Source organism: Notechis scutatus, chromosome 6 (genome assembly GCF_049901735.1).
Source record: "Notechis scutatus isolate UNSWTSFEM ecotype Mainland chromosome 6, rNotScu1.2, whole genome shotgun sequence".
Taxonomy (NCBI): domain Eukaryota; kingdom Metazoa; phylum Chordata; class Lepidosauria; order Squamata; family Elapidae; genus Notechis; species Notechis scutatus.
The window spans coordinates 8,762,239-8,790,136 of record NC_142014.1 but is presented as its reverse complement, the minus strand read 5'-3'; the positions used below and the strand labels follow the sequence as shown (position 1 = coordinate 8,790,136).

At 35.9% G+C, this 27,898-nt stretch overlaps 1 protein-coding gene across 1 annotated transcript in view; it reads right to left on the bottom strand.

Annotated features, from left to right (window-relative positions):
* Positions 1 to 1,669: 1,669 nt before the first annotated feature.
* The window catches only part of MET (MET proto-oncogene, receptor tyrosine kinase), a 145,637-nt gene continuing 119,408 nt past the window's right edge, over positions 1,670 to 27,898 (bottom strand). Inside the window, exons 15-21 of the mRNA XM_087969312.1 lie at positions 21,044 to 21,274; positions 18,841 to 18,921; positions 18,003 to 18,184; positions 16,496 to 16,605; positions 5,806 to 5,971; positions 4,189 to 4,325; positions 1,670 to 4,091 (exon numbers count right to left, since the gene is read on the bottom strand). Of these exons, the coding sequence (XP_087825438.1) occupies positions 3,881 to 4,091; positions 4,189 to 4,325; positions 5,806 to 5,971; positions 16,496 to 16,605; positions 18,003 to 18,184; positions 18,841 to 18,921; positions 21,044 to 21,274 (1,118 nt within the window). The 3' untranslated portion in view covers positions 1,670 to 3,880. The remainder of the gene's footprint in view (positions 4,092 to 4,188; positions 4,326 to 5,805; positions 5,972 to 16,495; positions 16,606 to 18,002; positions 18,185 to 18,840; positions 18,922 to 21,043; positions 21,275 to 27,898) is intronic.

Genomic DNA, 27,898 nt, shown 5'->3' with positions numbered 1-27,898 from the left:
ATTTAATTTGAAGTGTATTATTATCAGGCAGCCCAGACCAAGAACACAATTCCACAGAAAGGCCAAAACTATTTTTGTTGAGGTTGGGGATAGCAGAATCTTGCAAGTGTGGTTGTACTTAATAAATTATTACTTAACAAATCAGACAGTGTTGGAGTTTCTTTTGAATGTGTTTTTTTTTGTTCTGGAATGTTTCAGTTCCTTTGCCTAGAGACACAATTTCCAGTTTTCTTTACTTTCTTATCTATCCATCTATCTATAGAAGTCTTTGAGTCAACCAACTCAATTCTTGAAGACTTCTGGGGCACATTAAGATAGCTGTAATATTGAAGAACAGGACTTCTATCTTACCATCCACCATCCTTTGAGATGTTTTCTGCCATCTAGTCTTAAGGCTTCCAGACTGTTTCCAGGTCAAGATCAGCTGAAGCTGCCACCCGATTGTGTATGCCTCTAACTTGCAAAGGAAATCAAGACAAGACATTCTTTCAATTTATATAACCACTCATCTCACATAACGTGACTCTGGGCGGCTCATACAAATTATATTACTTGCAATTATTTCTACAGTACCAAAATTTTTAATCCACCAAAGCTATGGTTTGTTTCTTATGGGGACAGAATTAACAGATCAAAGCTGTTAAAAAGTTATCTATGAGCTGGAATGAAGTTTCATTTACATTCCATCCTGAAACACCGATTTAAAAAGTCCTCTCAAAATTTTAAAATACGGTATATTACAAGCTCTAAAAAAATTTAGAGTAGAAAATTGATCTTTGAAAATTTGTACATTTATCAATAGCATTGTGAATTTATTTTAGATTGCCTGATTATGTCACTCTTGACCAATTCTAATTTAAAGGATAAAAAAACTAAAGTAATTTTGATCGTTTAGGTCAGTCTCCCTATATTTTCTAGGTGACCTGTTGGGCAGTCATCAATATTCCTAGATAGTAAAGATTGGCATTGGGGGTTGGGGATAATAGGGTTGTCATCTAATACATTTGAAAAGCATTTGTTTACTTGGTTTCTGTGAGCTATAGAGGTTTATTCTTCACATTTTTCACTTTCTAAAGCCAATTTGACATGCAGTCAACCTGATAAGGAAATGTTTTAAAAGTGCATTTGGGATTCCTGTATAATTTTATGCAGTGTGATAAAACACAATTATTTTATGGTTACCATTATGCGATTATATCTCTATATACATTATATGGACATCTTATGTGAAAACAGTTCTTGGGAGAAAGCTTGAAAGGTGAAGCAAAGTTACAGTAGTGATAAGTGCACTGTTAGAAGAGTTGAAGCACCAGGTTATGACAGATCATCATGGAGAAAAATATGGATGCACTAAGAGTTGACAAGGACTTGATGGCATGAAATCCGCATCCATCATACAGTTGCAACCTTAATATCATAGCTTGAAATTCTGTAATCTTAACTCAGCCAATATGTCGATAGCCACTTGATGGATGTGTCCTAGCACTGATCACCTTTTTTACTTTTTGCCTCAATCACAACACAACAGCTAAAAGGTGAAAAATCATCCAAAACCATATCTTGCCTATGCTACTTACTTCTTCAATGATTGTAAATTAAAGTCTTTACATCATCAACTACATTTACATATATGTACATATTATAAATACAGACATAACTTCACAAATAGTCAATATACAAATGTTTTATTTTTATTAGGTATCACAATTAAAAAGGTAAGTACCATCCATCCTATTGGCAAGTATATGAATGTAAAACATCAAATCCCTACAACAATTGAACATTATTTACAGGGGTCTCAGACGTGGCATTTTATCACATAAATATTACAATATTTCATCCCTGCATTCCTTGTATATGTAGGTTTATATTATCAACATTAAACTATGGTATAATAATTTGCCTTAACCTTCAAGCATTTTTTTCTCTTTGCCTGAAGGAGAATTATGTTTTTGTGCTAAGGCCTTTTACAGGTAATATTGCTTTCTCAGCAGACATGAAGTATTTGCTACTGAAATGGATGTGGCAGTTCAATATAATCCAGTATTATCAGCAAGTAGTTTGCGTACCACTCCAATCTCATCATCAATCTTTTAGTGTGGTATCCTTTCTCTGGAATAATAAATCTTCCCTGTAATCGGCTTCTTTATAAGTACTGTCTCCTCAAAGATATCAAAATATGTCTGGTTCCAGAAAAGGAGATTGAGCACAAGTGGTTTGCAACAGTTCTTGGCTTTCCAGTCTTCACAGGATTAGAGTTTTTAAACAACTTTATAAATATTAAAAGCTGTGATAAAATATTTCCGAAGTGTTCACAGTGCAATATTTTATACCCTAGCCAAGCCTTTATCTATACACCTATCTATAAAATTAATTAAAAATCAGTATAAAAATAGAATGATTTGGAAGTTTACACACATACACACACCAACATTCCTCACCTATTTGTTGATTCTACATCAAATAGCCTATACAGTAGAATGCACAGGATTCCACAGGAACGGAAACCAATGATGTTCAGTTAAAAGTTAACCTTTTTTTAAAAAAATTACATTTTAAAAAATGTTTTGGTCATCAGGAAGGCCTACGTCATGTCAAAATCTTAAGAACTAGTGGAGAACATCAAGCAGCTATGATCTGTATTTGCACGATTTTTATTTCATTTTTTAACAAAAACTTGTTTAAATGTGATAAGATGAATTTAGCAGCAGTAATATAAAGATACACTCCCTTCACTTTTTTTCTGTTGCGTTTTTCTCTCAGAGATACTTTTACTAAACCTTTACTTCTTCCCTGCACAGTTCGGTATCCTCCTGTGGAATTTTGTCCACATCCTTAATATACTCTTCAGCCTACTGGGTAAAGGAATTTCTGAAATATTTCATTCTTGTCGTAGTACAGAAACATTTTCTTTAAACGTTCACTATGCTCTGTTTGTGGCTGATGCATCCGCAATATGACATAATAATCTGTTGTATTGCTATCAGTATTCCAAAATTATTTTAAAAACCTGTGTAGCGATAGCTGGACAATCTGATTAATGTCCATTAGATCTGGGCTACTTAAATAGTAAAATTAAACTGCTATACCAAATAAACTTCAATAGCGAAGTATAATTTTTGAACGTTAGACTTATTTTTTTAGTTTGGCCCTTATTCAATGAAAAGCACTTGACTAATAATATCTGCACTCAGTGACTTGTATTATGAGTAACTGAGACATTTCTGAATCATCAATTGTGCAGAGTACAGGTGGTCCTCAAGTTATGACCATAATTGAGCCCAAAATTTATGTTGCTAAGTGAGAAATTTGTCAAGTGAGTTTTGCCCCACTTTTTTTACTCACCACAGTTGTAAGTGAATCACTGCAGTTAAATTAGTAACATAATTGTTAAGTGAATCTAGTTTCCCCATTGACTTTGCTTGTCAGAATGTTGCAAAAGGTAATTACGTGACTCTAGGACACTGCAACCGTCATAAATGTGAGTTGTCAAGCATCTGAATGTAAATCACATCACCGTGGGGAAATTGCAATGGTCGTAAGTGTGAAACATGGTCATAAGTCACTTTTTAAAAACAAACTGGTGTAAGTCAATAACAGTATAACAGTAGCCAGATTGTTCACAGTGAGTGATATTTGGCAGCAGATGAAGAATTTCCACTGCAGTGGTAGTTGCTGCAATTCCCCATCTCACTTGAAAACGATATCCAACAATACATTTATTTTGTAGATTTCAGCAACTTGGAATTGCCTCCTCAAAATAGTGCAATTTTAACAACATATACACATATGCAGTGGTTCCACACACAGAAAACACTTAAAAAAGTAGTTGGCCATTATTTAATGCCCTGTCCCCTTTAGCTCAGTTTAATGAACTTCATCATGTATCTGCATTTCTATCTATATTATCTTGTGATGACAACAGAGACGGATAGGGTGTGACACATTTCACATTGACGTAGGTGGCATTCACATGGACATAATGTTCCCCAATAAAAGTGGAGAAGATCATAGATATATCTGAAACTAGCTCAGAAAAGGCTGGCCGTAGTTCAGGCTTTGGATGCCAACACTTGAGCATGACTTCATATCTGCAACAAAAAAAAAGCAGAAACGTGATTTTTAATCTATGACATTTAATAACATGATTTTACAAGGTTTCGAGAAGGTATTTTAGACTTTTCTTACAGTGGGTCAGGACAGTATTCAGGCTGCAAGAGCCTCCTTCCTTGGAGTAAATAAACGGTAATATCAAAAGAGCTGATATCAGGATACGGAGGGGCTCCTCTTGTCATCAGCTCCCACAGCAAAACACCAAAGGACCACTAACAAAAAGAACATAATAATCAAACCATAAGGCCGTGAAAGAAAGCCAGTACTAAATACTACATTATCAACAAGACAAGGCAAAAAAAAAAAAAAAAAAAGGTTCGATTGTTGCATTTTTCCAATTTAGGAAAATAGAAATAAGAGGCAAGTCTTAAGCCTTGGAGGGGTTGTAAGGCAGTCATTATATCCCTTTGAAATGCTTTTCCTGATTTTTTTTTCTTGGTCCTGTCTATCCTGGATGTGCTGTGCATAACCAGGTGAATACCTCAAGCTGATGAAACTTATACACTTCTAGCGTGCATCAACAAAATTGCCAGTCATCTAGTCCAATATTCTCTATTTTGACAGGTTTTCTTTACCTCACTGTATCTCCAGAACAAAATAAAATTTCAAGGGGAAAGGGGGTTTTCTAAGAATAAATCACAGCCTGTTGGAAAAATGTTATATGGAATTGATGAAGAAGAAAAAAACCCTAGTAAGCGGCACACACACGGGCCTATCAAACATACAGGTGGCTTAGAATGGGTTTTAACTCTGAAGAAAAATGGAATTAATGAAAATGAACCAGGGAAGCAAAAAGTAGGGCCCACCAACATCTGTTTTGTGGTAATCAGAGTTAAATGGCCATTTTGGAACACCTGGAAAACGTAACAGCAAAATAACCCTGCAGATACTTAACACTTACATTTCAATCCTTTAACACTGAAAGATAATGTCCCACCTATTCATTCCCAGATCCAGATCCAGCACACAGTGCTACATGATTCTGAATCTCTTGTAGGAAGTATGATATTACTCTCAACTGGAGAAGAGTTATATACCCATATATCCGTGATGGTGAACCTATGGCATGCATGCCAGAAGTGGCACACGCGAGAAGTCACCTGGAAGAGCTCCACTGCACATGCGCGCGCACTGCCCATCTGACAGTTGATTGTCAGGGATCTGTCGCACATGCGTGGGGGTGCACGGGAGACACGCGCATGCACAGAGACGCATGGTGCGTATAGGGATCGTGCACGAATGCGCAGAGATGCGCCATGCCCATGGGGGGGTGCGTGCATATGTGCAGGGGCGTGAGGGGCCCCACACGCATTGCCTTTTGGGTGCTGGCATGTGAGCACGTGCGTGCAAGCATGCACGCAATTTTCAGCCCAAAAAGGTTAGCCACCACTGCCATATATTAAGGGACAATTTCAAAATCAGGTCAGCACCATCAAGCTTTTCATAGGAATAATTCAAACTTAGTATTTTAATATTGGAAACTTTCTTAGTTGTAGGTTTAAGATTCGGTCATCTGAAATATGGATATAAAAATAATAATACCCATTTACTTTTGCAAATTAAGAAACACAGGCTAGTTTTGGTTTAAGTTTTTTTTTTCTCTTGCATTAAACTAATATATAATTCTTTTCCTTTGGTAATCTGTTGACATTTGATCAATCAGCAAGACCCATATAATAATAAATATATTACCACATCTGACTTTGTAGTGAATTTCTGGGTTTGCAAACTTTCTAAAGCCATCCATTTTACTGGCAATTTTGCTCCTGTTTTATTGTGTACACTGTAATACTCCTTATCATATACATCTCTTGCAAGTCCAAAATCAGCAACTTTGACTATGAAATTTTCATCCAGCCTACAAAAATAATAAACACACAAAACATAAAATATTATTTGGAGCTAAGAAGACAGAATTTACATTTGTGGGGTCAGCTGACACTGTATGGTTAACATAAACAACGTTCTGTTTACAGTCATCCTTTCCTTCCTGAACGCAATGTTGCTTATGAACAACCAATTGTTTACTTACAGATATCCATGTTCTTCAAAAATAGGCTAAAAGAGGTTTTCAGAGAGAATACAGTTATAAATAAAGTCTAGTCTTCACCATTTTCTTTGGTTAGCTCTGATGACAAATCTTTAATAAATCTTGGTCACAAATATACGTGTCCCAAGACAATGTTGCAGGATCCAATATGGGTCCAATCACCTATACCAAAGGTTTAGTTTTCCAAATTTTTGGGTTCATGCTGGAGCCCATCCTTAGGGAATTTCTCTCAAAGGAATGTGAGCTTTGGGTTATTCTATGCTAGTATTTACGTGGTGCCTGCTTGTGTGTGACTTTTTATTTGTTGCTCAGGGTATTGATGGCCGGCTATTACAGCCAACAATTTAATAGAAGCCATCAATACCTCAATTAATAAATAAAAAAACTACACACAATCAGGCACCACATAAATGCTGGCACAGAATAGCCCAAAGCACACATTATGTAGAGAGAGGTTTCCCAAGGATGGGCTTCAGAACAAAACCTCTGGTCCTGATGACCGACCTAGATTGAATTCTGCAAATCTTGTTCATTTTGGAGTGTTGGATTATGGTAGTTCCTAATCTGCTACCTTTATAAGATGGTTCTCTTTATTGTCTTATCTCCTATCTCTTTTTATATAGGAAGAATTAATCTGGAATAGCTTGATTGTGTTTGAAAGGACTTTAATATTCATATTAATTTTTTGCTGGATGCATGTTTCTCCTGTCAATGTACGATATCTCTGTTCTCGCCAGTCCTCCAGCTCATTTTAGAGGGCGCACGATTTTAAATCTTTGTAAACTTTAAATGTTAAACTTTAGCATCTTCAATTATTACAGCTTCTTTGGACTTAGTTTTGGATCACTCCTTGGTCTTTTTTCTTCTTCTTTTACTTTGGACACCATTATAACTTCCATTTAGCAGGTAGTGCATGATATATGATTATCCTAATGTCGTTATGATTCATGCTGTACGTTTAGAAATATCTCCTCAGTTCTCAATGTTACTAATTTATCTTCCCCCAAGCTCTTCGTATGTGGTAAGTTTTACTGCTGTTGATTCTTAGCTGGCTTGTTTATTAGTGTGACCCAAATTGTTCTGGATCAGGGGCATGAGCCTAACCATGAAAGGGTGCCGTGGGCAAGGGCGTGTCCCAAATGCAGCCCTGAAGGAAAGAAGGAACGCTGGTTAAAAAGGCATTTGGGACACGCCCTTGCTCCAAAGTTAAACTTACAGGGAATCATATTGGATTAATATCTTAACTGTATGTGGAAGCCGTCTTTCTTTCAGACTATCATTTGTTTTGCTTGGGAAAGGAGGGGGGAAAGTGAGAGCAAAGAAACTTTGTAAAACTGTCAACTAGAGGCTTGAAAATGCTTTATTCCCTGTGACCAGATGAAGCTGAGAAAGAAAGAACCGAGACTCCTTTTCAAGGACATTGCTATGAGATAAGATAGAGGGAAGAGCATGGGAGAGTGTTATTGCAGGTGCTCTTCTGCAAAGAAAAGAAAAGGTGACAAGTCTCTGGAGAAGAGAGTTATAACAAGAGCCTTGGATAATTAAACCAAGTGCGGTGTGCTCTTTTTATTTTTTCTAAGCTGCGCTATCCCTCCTTACCAGCTTTACGGTATTTCTTCTTTCTTTTTAAATCTTTATTCTTGTAACAACTGAGCTTGCCTTTGTCTTTTTTTCTTTTCTTTTTTTGAAGTCCAATCTCTATGTTTGCTTTTTATTTTAAAGGGAAAGCCTTAAAAGCCTTTTCTCTTTTCCTTCTTGGCATTTTTTGTCTTTTTTTTTTAATCTACCCTTTTGGTTCATTTTTATGCATTTTTTTTATATTGAGACCCTTTAATTGGATTAAGGTATTGAAGAACCTGAAGATTTTTTTCTTTTCTTTTGTTTTTTTTTTAAGTCTTTTTCTTTATTTAACTATTGATTGGATTAAGGTTTACAAGAACCTGAAGAAATTTTGTTTCCTCTTTATTATTATTATTATTATTATTATTAGGCTTTTTTCCTCTCTACCATTTTTATTTTTTACTCTGAATTATAATTGGCTATTTCACAATTGGATTAAGGTTTAGAAGAACCTGAAGATTTTGAATTGTTTAAAATGAGTAGGAAACTTACAGCTCCTGGATCCTCAACTTCTACTTCTGCCTCTCCACCATCTGGAGGACAACGTTCAATACAGACAGTGTTAAAGCAAGAAAAAGATCCTTTTTATTTTCTATTGTATTTTTCATTTCTTTGTCTTCAGGAAATGGTGGAGACTGAGGATTTATTGCTGTACACTCTAGTTTCTTGTGCCTAGATTACTGCAGTGTTCTTCTTGTAGATGATCCCAATATTTCTTCTTGTCTAGGCAGTGCCATTTAGGCTGTTCTATACCTTCTCTTTATTCTCATTAGTATATAGGCTAATTACTGCCTTTATAGTGAGCCAGAGATCAATTTAAACTACTGCTGTTTGTGTTCAGAGCTGTTCAATCATCATCCTCATTGGCCCATGGTATAGCTGCTCTTATTTCTCCCTGTAATCCTGTTTGCTCCTTACATTTCTCTCTCAAGCATTTCTTTTGAGTTTCTTGCTCTAAGTTTGTGGGTTCCAGGTTCTGAACTTGAAGCCCCGAAATCTAGAATTAATGTCCTTGTTTCCTTCATATCTGAAATTTTGATGGCCTTTCAAAAGGAGTCTTATTAATTTTTAGCTTTTAATTAAATTCTTTTACTTATGAATTGGTGTTATTCCACACTATTCAAATTACTGTAATCTTGGCAATTCCTAGATTTAATACTTACTTTGTTTTAATTATAGATAACATGCATGTTTAATTCTATTGGAGGACAATGTTTGACACAAGTATGCTATTGCATTTAATCTGTTTTAGTGGGTAATATGTACTGGCTACTGCAAACTAATATATTGGATAACATTTTGTAATTACTGTGTTTTTCTGATTTATCACACCTTGGATATTGTATGTAATTAGTATTTACTTATCAGTAATCAGAAACTGTTTTCTTTTTTCATTTTAATCTTTGTGATGTGGAGATGAATTATGAGTTGAAAAATAGTTGAGACTTGAGTTTATTCCTGATTCAAAAGAGAATGTAATAGAGAATGTTACCCACGAAGATGATAACATGGAATGGCTTAATCCTTCTCATGATATCCATCATTTTAGGATGAATGAATTTGTGCTGATAAAAAATACAGAGGATGGGTAAAGCAATATATCTGGAGAAGAAGCAGAATATAGATTCTTTAGATAGTAAAGTTTTGACATTGAAATCTTTATTGATTTATTTGCATGGGAAAAAAATAATCTACCCGGCCTTTGAATCTGGATAATCAGTGCCACATCTATGGAAGCACAAAGTAAATAAGGATGTTCAAGATAAAGAGATCCATGTATGGGATGTAATTTATAGAAAGGTTTTACAACTGTTGAACATTATTTAGACTGCTGAGCAAGATCATTCGATAGCAGTTTATGCAAATACATTTCTACATGAAATCTTCTTACTGTAATAAGAATACAAACTAGATCTCGTGAGCTCCTGTGTCTTTTCTGTACAGAAATCCACTCCAACTAAGGTGATATTTTAAAGTCTATAATGCTGGATGACTTCACCTAATTCTTTACAATATGGGTCTATAGAATATAATGCAAAGAATATAATGATTTTTCCAGATCTGCTGAAGAATGTTCAGAAGTGCAATTTATTTAGCAAACCTCATTTGACAACGAAACTTTTTTTTTTCATTTTTTATGGATCTAGAATAATTTAAAGTTAAGAAGTAACAGTTTTTTATTATTTACATATGGAACTGGACCAAGTCATGTTAATATTGTTACTTAAATATCTTTTTTTTTCTATTTTCCTTTGTTTCTTTTAAAATGTTTAAGTTAAATGATTTTTCTTCTTCTTTTCATCTATAGAGAAACTCCTTTGGAGGCAGTTTTTTCTTGCTATTTGTTTCCTGGATTGTTGATCACATTATGTAGAAAAACAAGATATAATTTGACCAGGAAGGTTTTTTTTAATGGGTGACTAATGCTTTAATAATGACATTGCATTTATAAATCACTATGGTCTTACTAAATATCATCTAGAAGTTTGGCAATAAATTTTTGAATAGTTTTTTAGTTTAGCTGTGAATCTAGTAATTAAGTCTGAAAATCTAATTAAATTTTAGGTTCTCAATCTGTACTATTCAAGCAAAATTTATTTTTCCTACCTGGAAAATGCCACAAATTTATATCCTAGTTTGCTTTATTGAATATGTGGTAATTTTTAAATCCGCCGTAGCAAGAATATTGTTTATTTACTATCTTTGTCCTTAATTGATGAGACAGATAAATGTAGTGTTAGTCCCCTGCAATAATATTGATAGCAATATTATGCTATCAATAATAAGAAAACCACCATCTTATTCAAGATAATGAATATATGCTTATTAAAGGATTTTTTAAATAAATAATAAGAATTTGAAAATCAAGTAAGACTACATCATCAACAAATTCAGTCGTTATGGGTATGCTTTTAAATCATATATTCATGGTCTTGCCTATGCTTCCTAGAAAAGTAAAATTAAAAATAAAATAAAAAATTAGACAATAAAATTATAGAACTCTTAAGTATAACTATATATGCAGGAGAATCTGTCCCAGAATCATATAAAGCTCTTATAGTGCATCATAAGACGAGAGAGGAGTAAATCTTCTGATATCCCCCTTGGGCATTTATATGTATTTGACAGATAAATATATGAAAATATGCTTATGAGAACTTTGGATCTATTGGTTGGGGGTTGGGATATATGTGTACTTTTCTATAGAGATAATATGTTGTTTTAACAAATGATTTACAGTGAATATATCTTGCAACACATAATGCATTCTGCATTATGAGCTATGGAGCTTAAAACATCATATGTTAAAGATCAAATAATTGTGTTTGAGAAAAAAATCTCATGAACAGCTGTGCATTGCACTTAAACCTGACCACTGAAGGCATTTGAGGGCTGAGATATAGAAGATAAATGTAGAATATATCTGGGAACTTCTTACTGTGATTTTATTATAAAGTTGATTTGTCAATATTATATTATTATAGTATAGTGTATTAGAACATTAATATTATATGAATTGTAGAGTTTATACTATGCTTGTCAGCAACTTAAAATTCAGGTTTTTGTTTCTAATTGAAGGAGCATAAACAAGTAAAAAAATGAGAGCAACTCGAGTATTTCTGTCTTGGTAAAACATTTATTAATCATGAGAAAATGGATATAAATTTTATGATGTGTATATTTTGGTAGAAAAGTAGTGAGTTATAAGTAATGGGTTATGAGGAATGAATGTTTGTCAAAAGAAGCAAACTTGGCTGTTTACAAGGACTGGTTTTCTATTCAGGAGAAACAAAACTAAACTGAATTCAGTGGGAATGGGGTACTTAAGAATGTGTGATAAAACAACAGATATTATGGAGAACGAATAAATGGTTGAATGAATGTGACTTGAATATAAAATGTCAGTAGAAAGAAATATTGAAATTGACTGGCCATATAAAAGTTCTAAACGAGGATCACATTACAAAACAACTATATGAAAAAAAAGTGAATGAAGAAAAAGAGGAAAAGGACTTCTGGCCAGGGATGGGTTTCTGCCCGGTTGCTGGGTGGATGTGACCATGATGGGCGTGGCCTGGTTGGCCTCCTGCACCATGCCAGGGGGGCAGTTTTTGCCCTTCCCGGGCTCTGGAGGCTTTCTTTGACCCTCCGGGAAGGCGAAAAATGGCCTCCCCGGGCTCCAGAAGCCATCCTGAGCCCAGGAAGGGCAGGCCCGTTTTTTGCCCTCCCCGAGCCTCCGTGCAGGCCCTGTACTTACCTGGGATCCAAAATGGGCCGCATGGAGACTCCTGGGAGGGGCAGGGCCAGCCAGAGGTGAGATTTGCCAGTTCGCCAAACCAGCCATAAAAATGATAAAATTAGGTACCAGTTCACCTGAACTGGGGAGAACTGGTAGCAGCCCACCGCTGCTTCCAACGAAGATTGGCCAGCAGCTGACAGGCCCAGAGAATATCCTCTCTCTGACCTGTCATTTTTTTCAACTCAACAACAGGAGGAACAGGTTTCCTTTTGTTTATTTGACTTTCAGAGGTTAAGGAAAGTCCCAGAATCATCCCTCAAGATCTTCCGATAACAGCAACAGCCTGCAAGCAGTTTTAGAAGCCAGCTGACACTTGGGGTAGGGTGGGGTTGAAATCATGTCATTGTTGGATAAAACAGCCATTTTGGAATTTATTTTTCAAATGGACAATAAGCTTTGCCCTTCATTTCTTAATCTATTTTGAGACTATTATCTCTATTAGTTAAAAGAAGCTCTCTTTAGCTATAGCCTATCACTCCTTTTTGAAGTTCTGAACGCCATTTTTGAGACTTCTTTATGATTAAACGACAAAAGGGTTGCTAGAGATAGCCAAAATAAAGAAGCGTGGAGTATTTCTTCTCTTGAAGTATAAGAATAAAAGTTGTGGTTGAGTGTGCTGAGTGTGCTGAGATGAGTAGATTGACATTTGAAATTAGAGAACAAGAGGATAAACAATTTTATGAAATTTGGGATCCTTTCTATAGATGGTTGGATGATAAAACATAATAAATAGAATATTTAGAATCTTAGATAATAATGAATATATAAAGAGACATTTTTTCTCTTCTATTTGATATTATAATGTTTTTAGGATAGATCTGGTATGATTATATGATTTGCTATTAAATAAATTAAGTAAATTATAGCTATCTCGTAAAGCATGAATGAATAAAATTAGAGTCAAATGATTGTTTAATAGTGATACTAGGGTATATAATTTTTGATTGATAATATGAGTCATTATGTATAATGTAAATGTAATTGAGACTACGAAATGGATGCACACAAAAATTGGTAAACCAACCGACACACTGTTTGTATACTTATGGAAAGTTGGATGTTTTTACGTTTTGTTTGTTTTGTTTGTTTTTAAAAACTAATAAAACTTAAAAAAAAAAAAGAATAAAAGTTGTGGTTTTAATTTACTATTGTTAAAATAATCTATAGCCCTGTACTGTTTCGTTATGGGTGGTTGAAATTTTCTGATTTTCATGAACTCTGATTGGCTAGAAAAATGAATAAATGAATGAATGCATGCATGCATGAATGAATAAATAAATAAAGTTTTTGACCACTAGAGGGAACTACGAGATGTTTAACTCTGGGCTGGAGTCTGTCATCAAGGAAATCTTTGAAAAGAAATTTTTCTTTTCATAAATCAGTTAGAAGATATTAATTATACAAAGGATATTAAAAAAGAACAAGAGACACAATTAGATGTAGAAAATTATCAACCCACTGTGTCAATTTTATAAAAGCTGGACAATGCAAATAACCTAAGTGTACCTTTGGAATATAAATCTGATAATCATCTTTTTTTATGATGATGGTTTGAATATAACCCCCCCAGTGCAACAGAAACAAGAGTGCCAAATAAATTTACAACCGAAATTTACAACCGACAAAAAAAAAAAAGATATGATAGTCATCTTTGAGAAGAAAACTTTAATCTATGAGGATTTGCTCCAGGTTAATTTACAATGTCTAACAGAATAACTTTGGGATATTGGTGGTCATAGGATGGTCTTTTATATATATATATATATATATATATATATATATATATATATATTATATATATATATATGTATGTATGTATGTATGTATGTATGTATGTATGTATATGTATATGTATATGTATATGTATATGTATATGTATATGTATATGTATATATTCAGTGTATATATATATATATATACACTGAAAGAAAGCTTTCAGTTAGTTTTGTATGTATAAAATGAGTTTATAAATGTATGTCCTGTCTTTTTACATAATGCTGAATAATTTCCAAAATTTTTAAAATACTATTTTATTAAATTTGAAAATAAGAGAAGGAAAAAATCCATTCCATGAGGTTAAACTTGAGGGAGAGATTCAAATTCAATGAGCTAATTGGAGTCAATTGGACTTATACTGGTATGATGTATACAATTGAATGAAAGCTCTAATGTAGTATTGTGTTTTGGGTTCTCGGTTTAAAAGGAAGGGTTTTCTTTTTTCTCCTTTATGTATAATATTGATTACTTTTTAAAGTTAGTAAAATATCAAAATTAAAAAAGTGTTTTCTCTCTTTAGATTTAAAAAAATTAAATAGCATAGAAGATTTTCTTACTATAAATTATGATAAAGATTAATTATAGTTAACAGGATCATATATTACTCCCCATGGCAAAGAGAAGCAGAAATGGTCAAATTGGTTCTTTTACCCAAAGACGAGAATATATCTAACCTTGTTTCTCTTCTGAATCTATTCTGAAATTGCTTCCAGAATTTGCGCTTGCAATGAAAAAAAAATGAAACTTTGATTTTGTTTTTGTTAACTAGATAGTCTTATTGTTATAGAAATGGCTTGTACATACAGTTGTGTAAAAGCAAAAAGTTGTGATTGTCATGTTGTTATCTTCTACTATGCTAAAAGAGAAGCTGGTGCCTTTTTCTTTCATTACATTACATTATTGATTGATTGATTAGCCCTTGAGACATATCAAAGTGGAGAGTTCCAGAAACAAAATTATTATCAAAATTTGATAAAAAGCAATTTAAAATGTAATTGGATAAAATATGATTTAAAATGAAATTGGAATAAAATATGAATTAAAATTAAATTAAAATACAATAATTTAAGATATAGATAAAATGTGATAAAATTATATTTTGGTGTCACCCCTTACAATCTAACCAAATCAGTCCCATGTATGCAGATCTCAACCAAACAATTTTGCTTAAGTACTGTGCTGTGTTAAATGTTGTTATTTTCAGATTCTGGCCACATAAGGATAAGTTGTTGTGATATGGGGATCCCAATGGGTCATTCATTTGGAATATAAACCAAGGTACCTGTCACTCATGTTCTTATACAGGCAACAATCAAATAGGTTTTGAGCCAGGTCTTTTTTCTTTCCTTTTCTCCCTTTACGTTATATTTCTTTTCTTTTCCCTCCCCCTCTTCTTAGTTTTTCATTACTTTTTTATGTTTCTTAGTATTTTATATTTTGAAAAACTAATGAAAAATTATATGGAAAAAAAAGAAACGGAGGAAAAGAATGGAGATTACAAGGTTCTAAAAAAAAAGGTAAGATGTTTAAAGAAGAAAAGGAACTATATTAATTGGAATGGGTATGATGGAATGAAGAAAAAAAAAAGGTGTAAGAGGAAATGGTGTTGATGCAAATTAAATTTTCTTTGTTTAATCTTTTCTCTTATTTATTTCTTTCAGTTTCTTTGGCTTACTCTATTTCTGTGCTTTTCAAAATATTGCTTGTCTTGAAAGAAAATAACATCAAGGGTATTGTAGGTATGTTAACATTAAGCATGTCATTGTGATATAATCAAATGATATTTCAAGAATTAAGAAAACCTGTAAAAATGCAACTGGAAACATGCTTTCTCAGAGAAAACCAACACTGAATATTGATTTACTGAAAGGATGCTCTCCTCAAAGCAGAACTATTTCAACCTCAGAATCCTGCACAGAAAGAAAAAAACCTTTTAGCATTCTAATTCTCTGTATCAGAGAATTCGCTGGTTTAGCGAAGGGGGAAAAAAAATCCCAATATGTCACATGACATCGCTGTGATGCTGTGAGTTAGACACCGCTGCTCTATTCTTAAGAGTAAGCAAAATTGAATGTAATGGTGTTTGCTATACCACATAAGTGATGCAACTCCCTGAGCGATATTCAGCAGTTGTGAACATCTGTAGCAATGTTTCTCCTTCTTGTAACTTTTAAGATTAAAAATTTTCCAGACTCATGCTCATTGGAGAATTCCTGGAGCTGAAGTCCACACATCTTAAAACTTGCAAAACCTGAGAAACACTTATCTAGGAACATTAATATAGAGAAAGTTCTAAGTTTCATATTAAAAACATAGATGACAGAAATAAGAAATAAAATAGTAAAATGGAATGATCTTTTTTCTCCAAATGCCACTATTTATTTTTATCCCACCCTCATTTTTTAAAATAAATAACTCAAGGCAGTGAACAAATCTAATCTTCCCTTGTCCTTTTAACTGCCCCATGAGGTGAGCTGAGCTGAGCTGAGAGAGTGACTGGCTCAGAATCAGTCAGCTGGCTTACATCACTAGGGCGAGACTAAAATAAACAATTGCCTGGCTTCTATCCTGATGCCTTAAACACTGTTCCAAACTGGCTATAAAATAATATGGGGAAAAAGTTAATCCGTACTTACATACAATTTCTTGCTGCTAAATCTCTATGGACAAACTTTTTGCTTGCAAGATATTTCATCCCTTTTGCTACTTGCAGACCAAATCCAATCAGATCCTTCACTGTTGGATTCTGAAAATCATGAACATATTAGTAGCTAAAACAATGCTGTGAAGAATGACTTTCAGTTATAAATATATACAATTACAATTGATGAAATCAATCTTAGTCTTCACTTTAATACTGAAAGGCTCTACATTCAAACATGGTTTTCCTGAACCCAAAGTTGCATTAGTAACCAAAGAAACAAAATAGTGAATAAATTTAAGTATTCATTGATCGTATAGCAAGTATCTAGATGAAATTAGCTGATCTCTAGAACTGTTGAAATATGCGATAACCTATCTAAGTTTTAGATTACTGTTTTGTTATGTTATTAACACAATGATTTTATATACATACTATATACTAAGAAGGAAGATTTTATTAAAGAATTGTTAAAAATTGTAATTGAATGTGCATGAGTTTGTTATCTTAACTTGCAGAGCAAGTTTTTTAGCAACTTTTTAGAGCTTACTAATAAGTAAAATAAAGAAACAATAGTTGGAAACTAACCAAGGAGAGAACCTGGAATTAAGGAGAAACTTCCTAATGGCGAGGACAATTAACCAGTGGAACAGCTTGCCACCAGAAATCACAAAAGTTCCATCACTGGAGGTTTTTAAGAGACCAGCCAGCCACTTGTCTGAAATGGTATAGGTTCTCCTGCTTGAGCAGGGGGCTGGACTAGAAGACCTCCAAGGTCCCTTCCATCTCTATTCTATTCTAAAACTACCTGTAAAATCTAAAGGTTAAAATATTGATATATTTCTTTCAAAACTAAGGTGAACATTAATTATTAGTTTACATAAACAACAAAATGTTTGTACTGTAATTTTTATAATTTATTTATTTTAATTGTAAAGAATCGCCTATGGCAAGGATAAATAGGAAACTACTGGAATCAGATAAAAACTACAGCAACTCTCAATGATGACAGAGTTTTCCCAAGTTTACCGGGAAAGGGCCGGGCATGGCATATTGCTTTAAAAAAACATTTTTGAAAATCTTTATACTCCATCTCCCTCCAACTTCAACAGTAAATCTATAGGCAATGTACAAGGCATCAAAGAACAAAAATTCAGATTCTTTACACTTCTCCAGACAAGAACTCTGAACATCCAGGCCCAAACACCCACCCAGAGTCACTTTATAGGGCAGATCGGTGGCTTAAAATTTTAATAAATAAAAAATAAAATAAAATAAACCCTATACATAAATCCTTTGATTCAGATATTTTTTATATTATACTTTTCAACAATCAATTATTTTTACTTAAAATGTTTAATGCAGCTTCATTAAATTCTGACTGAAAATACCATATTTCAAAGTAACAACTGATCCATCAATTTATGCTTTCAGACAACAGAACTGTAATAATACGTAATTGCCTAATTGGATCACTACTGAACTTCCCATAATACACATACATGAGATTCATTTCTAATGAAGTTTCGAAGATCTCCATGTTTCATATAGGGAAGCACCACCAAAGGAGAACCTTCATTAGGCAAGCAAATTCCAAGTAATGAAAGGACATTGGGATGAGTGAAATCCTTCATTATAATTCCTTCTTTTAAGAATTGAGCTACTTCATCCAAATCTGTAATTCCTGAAAAATGTAGCAACAAATTTTTTAATAAAGATACACATCATTTCTAATATACTTTCTACAATTTCAATGAAAAGAACAAATATAGGTCCTAAGTATTATTCCTTTATATTCCCAATAAAGTGGTAATAAAACACATGGAAATTTAGATAGTTAAGTATTCTCAAATACTTAATATATACAGGTATTTGCAGGGCTAGATGCTGCATATCTATAAGCAAATGAGCTGGAAGAGTGTTATCTGGAATATATTTAACTAATTTTAGCACGCATAATTCCAGAACTCCTTTCTCTTCCTTTTTCACATATTAGTAACAATATATAGAAACGTTCCATCTGTCGAACTAGAAGAATGTTATTAATAGTGTGTGCCAATTAAGTCCTGCTGTTTTCCAACTGTCTCACTCATAAAAATTGAACATAAGCTACTCCAATGGTAAACTAAAACCACGTTTTTTTCTTCTTTCCTTTAATCTTTTATTTATTATGTGGATGGAAAATACAAGTACTCTTCCATATGGACATTGTAAGATGTATGGAATAAAATTTCTTCAAGCTACACAAAGACACTTAACGATAAAAATAATCATGGCTCAACTAATATAGTTTAGTCAGTGAAAATACAATGACTCAGAATAAAATATTACAGGACTCACTGTTCAAGGATTTCACAGCACAATGAATTTTCTTGCCATCAGTATCCAATAAAGTTCCATGATAAACACATCCAAAATGCCCTATAAAGAGAGGATATCATCACAAGTCAAATTTACATAAACGACCTCTGTGATCATATTAAGAGCAATTGCGTTCTCTTCGCTGATGATGTAAAGCTGTTCAATACCACAGACAATACTGCTATCCTTCAAAAAGACCTCGACTATGTATCAGAATGGTCAAACAAGTGGCACCTTCAAATCTCAACAAATAAATGCTCTGTCTTACATATTGGCAAAAAAATCAGAAAATAAAATACAAGCTGAATAATCAAGAACTTGTTGATGACCCAAGCTCTGTAAAGGACCTTGGAATACTCACCTCTAATGATCTAAGTGCTAGAGCCCACTGCAACTACATAGCCAAAAAGGCATTACGAGTTGTTAACCTAATCCTACGTAGCTTTTTCTCTGGTAATATCACACTACTAACCAGAGCATACAAAACATTTGCTAGACCAATACTCGAATACAGTTCATCAGTCTGGAATCCACATTACGTATCTGATATTAGCACAATTGAGAAAGTCCAGAAATATTTCACAAGAAGAGTTCTCCACTCCTCTACTCGTTGTAGAATACCTTATGCCACCAGACTTGAAATTCTAGAACTAGAAAACCTTGAATTACGCCGTCTTCGGTCTGACTTAAGCATGGTATATAAAATCATACATTGCAATGTCCTACCTGTCAGTGAATACTTCAGCTTCAACCATAACAACACAAGAGCACACAATAGATACAAACTCAAAGTAAACCGCACCAAACTTGATTGCAGGAAATACGACTTCAGCAATAGAGTGGTCAATGTCTGGAATACTCTACCCGACTCTGTAGTCTCTTCCCCAAACCCCAAAAACTTTAACCTTAGACTGTCTACTATTGACCTCACCCTTTCCTAAGAGGTCTGTAGGGGGCGTGCATAAGCGCACCAACGTGCCTACCGTCCCTGTCCTATTGTTTCTCTTATTCTTTTATTTTTCATATATGTACCCATTTCATGTATTCACAACTATGTATACTCTTATACTTATTATCTTGTAAACAATTGGCAAATCAAATAAATAAATAAAAAATAAATAAATCAATTTCCACTGGTTTCTCTGGGCCTGTCTGTATATTTTGAGGGGTGATCCAGTCCTGAGAGAAAAAAAAACTTTTCCTGGATTCTTTCAGAAATCATTCTGAGTTGCGTAGAGCAATGCAGCGACACAGCCAAAAATGATAAAAGAACGATAAAACAATGATTTTTCTAACTGATAGCTCTGATATTTCATAAGTTCTGCTGGAGACAGAAACATAGTAAATCTAAATCTACCAGATCCATCTCTCTGCCCTTGGCACATTTTCCTTTGGAAGTTTACAGTAGAGACTTTCCTAACCTTAGAAATACAACACCTTGAAGTTTTTCCTATGTGCAAATAAGCAGCTTCTGATGCTGGATATACTTTATTTTATTTATTTATTTAATTTATTTAATTTTATTTATTTATTTATTTCATTTGTCAATTGCTTACAAGATAATAGGTATAAGTATATACATAGTTATGAATACATGAAATGGGTACGTATAAGAAAAATAAAAGAAATAATAGGACAGGGACGGTAGGCACGTTGGTGCGCTTATGCATGCCCCCTACAGACCTCTTAGGAAAGGGGTGAAGTCCATAGTAGACAGTCTAAGGTTAAATATTTGGGGTTTGGGGAAGAAACCAGGTAGAGTATTCTAAACATTGACCACTCTGTTGCTGAAGTCGTATTTTCTACAGTCAAGTGCGGTTAACCTTGAGTGTGTATCTATTGTGTGCTCTTGTATTGTTATGATTGAAGCTGAAGTATTCATTTGCAGGTAGGACATTGCAATGTATGATTTTATATACTATACTTAGATCAGACTGAAGGCGGCGTAGTTCTAGGTTTTCTAGGTCTAGAGGAGTGGAGAACTCTTCTTGTGAAATATTTCTGGACTTTCTCAACTGTGCTATACTCTCTGATGCATTAAATGATTTTTTTGGTAAGTCCCCAATTTATTTTCAGATAAAATTGTGTAAGATTGAATGATTCAGCATTCCAACATAAACAGGGATAAAGCCAAATTTTTGAAATTAAATGTGTAAATATAAAATACCGTTGAGACACCTACCTCTTCCTATTACTTCACTGAAGTGAACGATCATATTATCAGCACCAATAACAACATGCTCAACTTCTTTGACCAGATCTGGATTTAAGGCATTGATGTCAATGTGAACATTAGTCTGTAATAAAGGACTAGCTAAATCGGAGTCTCCAGTAGACAGAATGGGAGATAGGTCCACATGAGGATATTGGGTTGGCCTGCAAGATCCATTCTGAGATAAAGTTGGAAATTGGTCTATAAGAAAATGTGAACATCTTTGTCAATAGCAAATTCTGCCACAGAAAGACCCAATTTTATCTGTTTAGTTTTCGTTTTAAATTTTATTTTTCACCTTATTACATAATGTAACACATGATTGCTAAAACAATAACAGTAATCCTAACAGGAACCAGGAACCATTATAAAAAGAGAACTTTTTATAATGATGTTACAGGGAAATTTGATTAGCAGGATTCATTTAAAATGGTGGAGCTAGGCCTGGAAACAGAATCAGAAGCCCTTATAGATCAAAAGAATATGGCTTGCAAAAGCAAACCGTTATACACTATAATTTGTATTTCATTTGTTTGGGTAATATGTTTGTCACACCATTTATGTAAAACTAGTTTCAAACGCTAATTGACATCCAACTCTCACAAACATACTGTTCTACTGCAAACCCTGATTGGAATTGCCATGGTGCAAATAAATTCTTTTGTAGAATTTCCCGACAATTTTGTATTTTGAACTAAACTCAAAATTGTAACAAAAATCATCTGAATTTGTAATAATCTTAGGGGAACAGACATTACACATTAGTGAAGAAGAAATAACAAAGGATATTGGTTATTTTCAAATTATTATTTAATGAACAGCTTAAAATCTTTTCAAATTACTGTAATTATATAGAGGTAAATATTCAAATAGGAAATTGACTTTTATGATTCATTTCCTGAATTTTTACTATTTAACATTTTTAAGTACAGTGAATGCATTTACTATTTTCGTTTAAGAACCATAATATAGGGTTGATCAGACATCAGTCTTCATGAATTTACGTAGACAGGTCAGCAGAATAAAAATGTGTGTAAACAAAACACTACCATTCTCATTACTCTGAATCCAAGGAAATGGATGATGACAAAGCCTAGGAAATGTGTGGTCTCTTTCCCCTTTTTTAGCAAACAATGGAGAATCTTTAAATGAGACCTTGTCCTGCCAGAGCCGAGGTGGATATTTTATTACTGCAGACACAATGCACCAGGAAATGCTCTAGCATAACAGTACGCTGATTATTGTATTTGTATTTATTTTATTGCATTATTTAATTTACTAATATTGGTATGCCACCTCTCTTCTTACAATTTGAAGGTAATAACGTTTGATATCCAAAACATAAATCATTACTGCTTCATTGTCTAGATTAGCATTCTCCAAACAAAGTCCCTCAACTCTCAATTCTCAACTCCTTCAGCTCCTAGTTCTTCAATTTCCAAGAATTATGGAAGTTTCAATTAACACATCTGGAACATATCTGCATCTGAGAAGATTGATTTCAATGTTATTGACCCTATTCCAGGGGTGGGTTTCTACCAGTTCTGTCCGGTTCTATAGAACCGGATGTTATGATTCTGTGCAGTTCGGAGAAGCGGCAAATCGCGCCCCTGGCTGGCCCCTCCCCTGCCCATCAGCCCCTCCCCTCCTTGCCCACACAAACAGCTGATAGACGGCGAGGTGGGCAGGTGGTCCTGGAAGTCCCGATGCCACCAGAATCGCTGCCATTGTGTTCCTTGGGCACCATTATCGCCATTCCCGTCTCGCTGCTGCTTCATTCCCCCCCCCCCCACAGGTAAGGCAAGCCCTGGGCCGGGGCTCAACAGCTTGCCTTTCCTCCCCCCGTTATACTTCCCCCTTGGGGAAGCAAGGCTGGGAAGGTTGCTTGCAGTGAGGGAAATATGGAAGGGGGGGAAGGCGCGCTTCACAGATGTGGTGACAATGGCGCTGGAATCCCCTTCTCATTTGTAAAATGTGCGAAGTTTAAAGGTGCCACGCAGTGCGAGCCTGCTCACGACAAGGGAAATATGGGGAGGGGGAATGCGCTGTGCGGTACCTTTAAACTTAACGCACTTCACAAATGGCGCCTTCTCATTTGGGAAGCACGCTAAATTTGGTGCTAAGTTTGATGATGCGTGAGGCTACTCAAGGCAAGATGAGAGGACTATTGGGGGGGGGGTGACTTTTCTCCCGGGACACTGACTGACGCCGCTGCTCTTGCCATGGAGGAGAGAGATGAGAAACAGAGAGGGAGGGAGAATGAAAAAGAAAACTATACTACTGTTAAGTATTCCAGAAACAACATTTCCCTTCCAGTTTCCACAGCCCCAACCCATCTCCCACGCAACAGGAGGAGAAATTTCATCCATGCAAAAGCTGCATGACGGGAACAGGAAATTAAGTCTTCAAGTTCCTGTTGAGCCTCAACAAACCAATGTTCTCCCCCCGCTTTGGGATAATTGTGTTATGCATCACATGCCTCACCTTCAAAACACGTTATGAATCTGTTAAAAGAGGGCATAAACGAAGGACATTACCAGGATTTTTAAAAGATAAAGAAAATCAAGAATTTTAAAAGGTAAAGCGCACACACACACACACCTCCCCAACTCTGTGTGTGTGTGTGTGTGTGTGTGTTTCTCTCTTCCTCCCTCCCTCCCTCAAATCCGCGGCTGAGGCAAGCCAGCAAGCTCTCCTTCCTTGGTGCTCTTAGCTACTTCTTTCATTTCTTCGTTTTGGAATCCAGACTGGCTGAACAACGATCGCCAGCTGCAGCCGCCCGCCCCACACCCGGTTTTGCTGTGCTTTGGGACTCGCTCAAGGGTCTTCCCCAAACACACACATGGCTCCACTGTAGCTGCCAGTTGTGAAAGGAGGAGGGGAGGGGGAGGGAGGGAGGGAGAAGGGTCACTTGAAGGGATGTTCAGCCAGTCTGAACTTGCTGGCTTGGCCCAGTTGGCTTTGAGAGAGAGAGAGAGGGAGAGAGGGGATGGAGAGAGGGGAAGATAGGGAGAGAGGCAGAGAGAGAGACACACACACAGAGAGATACACAGAGAGGGGAGAGAGAGAGAGACAAAGAGAGACACACACACAGAGAGAGAAGAGAGCAAGAAAGAAAAAGGATGGGAGAGAAAGAAAAAGTAAGAAAGAAAGGAAGAAAGAAAGAAAAATAGAAAGAAAGAAAGAAAGAAAGAAAGAAAGAAAGAAAGAAAGAAAGAAAGAAAGAAAGAATAGGAAGGAAAGGGGGGGGGGGAAGAAAACTGTTATTTTTTTAATTGTTGTTTATTTTTAATTGTTCCCTTATTATTATATTAATATTTTACACTGTTATTTTTTTAATTGTTGTTTATTTTTAATTGTTCCCTTATCATATATTAATATTTTACACTGTCCCTACACCTAGAGTGATTCTAATGCCTTTCTTTTGCCCAGGTATTTTTCAGGGTTTACATGTCTATAGTCCAGAGCATAAATACAGGTGTGTTTAACAGAGTTGAAAGGGAGGTCTTCTAGTCCAAGCCCCTGCTCAGGCAGGAAAACTGAGGATGCCAAACTCTGAGTAGTGGTCCATGAAAGTACATCTATAGTATGTAGATAATAAAGTCAAAAAAAGTTGAACAACATTTTTATAGAACCATAGATTAGTTGAGGCTGGGTGTGACAAGAAATGGCTGCAAGGGGAGGGGCCAGGCGAAGCATCCCTTGACATGGCATATACACATGCTACACACACACACACACACACACACAAAATCATTGCCCATTTTGAATACATAGTGGAAAGGAAGAAAGAATATTGGATACATATACACAAATATGTGTGAAAAAAACTGTGAAGAAATAGGATTATAAAAAAACAGCTTAGCAGTTGTAGATGAGAGAGAGAGAAAGAGAAATGAGAAACAGAGAGGGAGAAAGAGATGACAGAGAAAGAGATGAGAAAGAGGGAGAAAGACAGAGACAGAGATACCTGTTTAAAAGAAAATAGAAAAATGGCTCTTTGAGTGTTTAAGGTTGCAGACCCCTGGGTTAGGCAAACACCATGGTTATTAAGTGAACCTTGTGGACATTAAGCGAACACTGGTTGTTAAAAAGGCCATTTTCCCCAATGGGCATTTTTAACCAGAAACCAGAATGAATTGTTGGAAACTGGCAAAAAAACAGAAAACCTCAGTCATAAGACTGTGTGGGATGTTGTAACTGGTCACAAGTGTGTGTGTGTGTGTGTGTGTGTGTGTATGGCTGTCAAAACACCAAAAACAGGCCAAGTAGCTCTGTGGAAGTCAGTCATAAATTAGAACACTTGCAAAGCAACTGGCCATTAAGCGAGGACCTGGTGATTAAGCAAGGACCACTTACATTCGGTTTGCCAGTCACATGACAACATGGCCACGCCCACCCATCACATGACCACCAAGCCACACCCACAAATTAGGCCACACCCACAGAACCGGTTAAGAAATTTGAATCCCACTCCTACCCTATTCTATTTATTCTTATTTTGCTGCAAGTACCGTGTGTGTGTGTGTGTGTGTGTGTGTGTGTGTGTGTACACAGACAGATTGTTGTCCAACTAGGACATAAAAGCATTCTTACCTATGTTGAGATTTTCTTTACCCTTGTAAATAGAAAATACTCTTTTCTTTGCCATCTATGTATAAATAAGACGAGGATGTGTGACTCATACATTCTTATTTTTACTTAAACAGGGTGTAGGCTAGCAGTTCCAGAATTGAGAGAAAGGCCACATTTATACTTATACTGAACTGTTTATTGTATGCCTAAATGATTGCATATGCCTGTTCCGATGCATGAATCGCACTGTGCAAAGCATTTGAAAAGGCACTTGTGAAGCACCTTCTTGAAGCATTGAGTCAACTGCTTCCTATGCAGTGCTCAGTCCAAGTACCTCAAGGATTTTAATACTTTGTCATTGCATGTGTGTGCATTCATAGCCACTTTACATTGGGAAAAAATCTATGAAGCAGCCCTGTCAAAGACTCTGGAAGAGTTTGCAGCCTCAATGTTTTGAATGATTTGCACTCTGAAATAAGCATTCTTAGGTTTAGCAGGTTTCATTATGATTTTAAGCCAGGTATCTCAATTTACAACAGGTATTTTTCTTTGATTGGCTGTCGCTTTATTGAACTTTGATACAACCTGACATGTTGCTTCATGTATTCAGCAGCATTAGTTTAACTGTTATTCTTTTTCCATACATGTAAGAAAAAAGGTGTTGTGAAGCAGCCTTAATTAAGATGGATAATGTGAATTACTTGGAATTTTTAAAAAGACATCCTGCAGGCACACGGGCAGTTCCCATTACTGCTACGCTACAAATTAGGATGCTGAGATTTATATGATCATGACTTCGTAAAAGAGGAGTCCAAAATTCCACCTATTGCAAAAATCTCTGGGTACAAGTATAGTGGAAGATCACAAGCTCACCATAGACTTCATGCATTTCTGAAGGCCAGTGTTGCGAGAGAAAGGCTACATAAGTAAGTTATAATGTTCTTTCCATAAAATTTTTACTAGATTGTAAAGATATATTATTTGAAATCATCAAAGAGAATGGATATAAAATGAGGGAAACATTTCGGTGAATATGGTGGGAAAAAAAGGTAGGGAAAGGGTCTATTGCACAAATTAAAATTTCACCTGTGATGGTATCAATATACTAGCAATCAAATATACTAGTAAAATACTAGTAGCAAGTTCTATGATGATGGAAATTGGGCGTTGGTTCTTACCTGACATGCCATTTCTCTTCGAGCTGCGAGGATCATCCAGAGAGTGGGGAGGTGCTTCAGTCTGCGTCGTTGTAGGCTGAGCTTAATTACTGAGGAACGCTCCGCCTTCCATCACGTGGCTCCGTTACGGCGTTCCCCAGTTTATGCGCAGGCGAGAGGGAAGAAAAATTCGTACACTCATCTTACTAGACTTAAAGATCATTGGCCGAAACAAGACCCCACCAGACGGTGAAAGATTAGGGTGGGGCTGGATGATCCTCGCAGCTCGAAGAGAAATGGTGTGTCAGGTAAGAACCAACGCCCATTCTCCTTAGAGCTGCTCGGATCATCCAGAGAGTGGGACATACCAAAGCTTGGCTGTCCTACGGGAGGGACTCCGCTGGTTCGGGAGCCTCTCCGGGTCCTGAGGACCCGCTGTAGGACTCGTCTGCCAACGAGGCCTCTGCTGAGGCAATATGCTGATCTTGTAAGGCCTCCCGGAGGGAGACAGGTAGGCTCAAGTGGTGACCTGGCAAATGTCAGAGACTGGGGCCGTGATGGCCCAAGCTGCCGAGGTGGCCTCACTTTTGGTGAGGTGTGCTATTGTTCCGCTGGGTCCTGGCAGAGCCTGTGACAAGTAAGATCTAGCGATGGAGGGCGAAAGGCTGACTGGGGACTTATGACCCCACTTACGGAAAACTATTCCGATTGGCATCGTAGATTCGGGTAGTTGAGGACCGTCTGGCGGCTAAGATGGTATCACTAACCTGGCCAAAGAGTTTCTCGTTTCGTAGGCGACTCCGTTCACCCTATGGACGGCTAAGTTGAGCCGTTGTGATCCGGATGTAGGAGGGGCCCCTGAGGAGGGGAGATTCCGTTCGGAGGAATTTACCCGAGGGGGGCTACCAATAGGTTGTGGAGGACCGCAATCATGGGCGCCTGGGTCAGAGGGGGCCACCAGAAGTAGTTCTGCTTTTTCTGTGGATCAGTCCCAGAATGACTCCGGGAACTAGGTCAAGTGGAGGGAATGTTAATCCGGGGCCTGGATTAACGGGGCGTTGTAATTCTTGGCCCGAGAGGGGTGCCTCGAGAA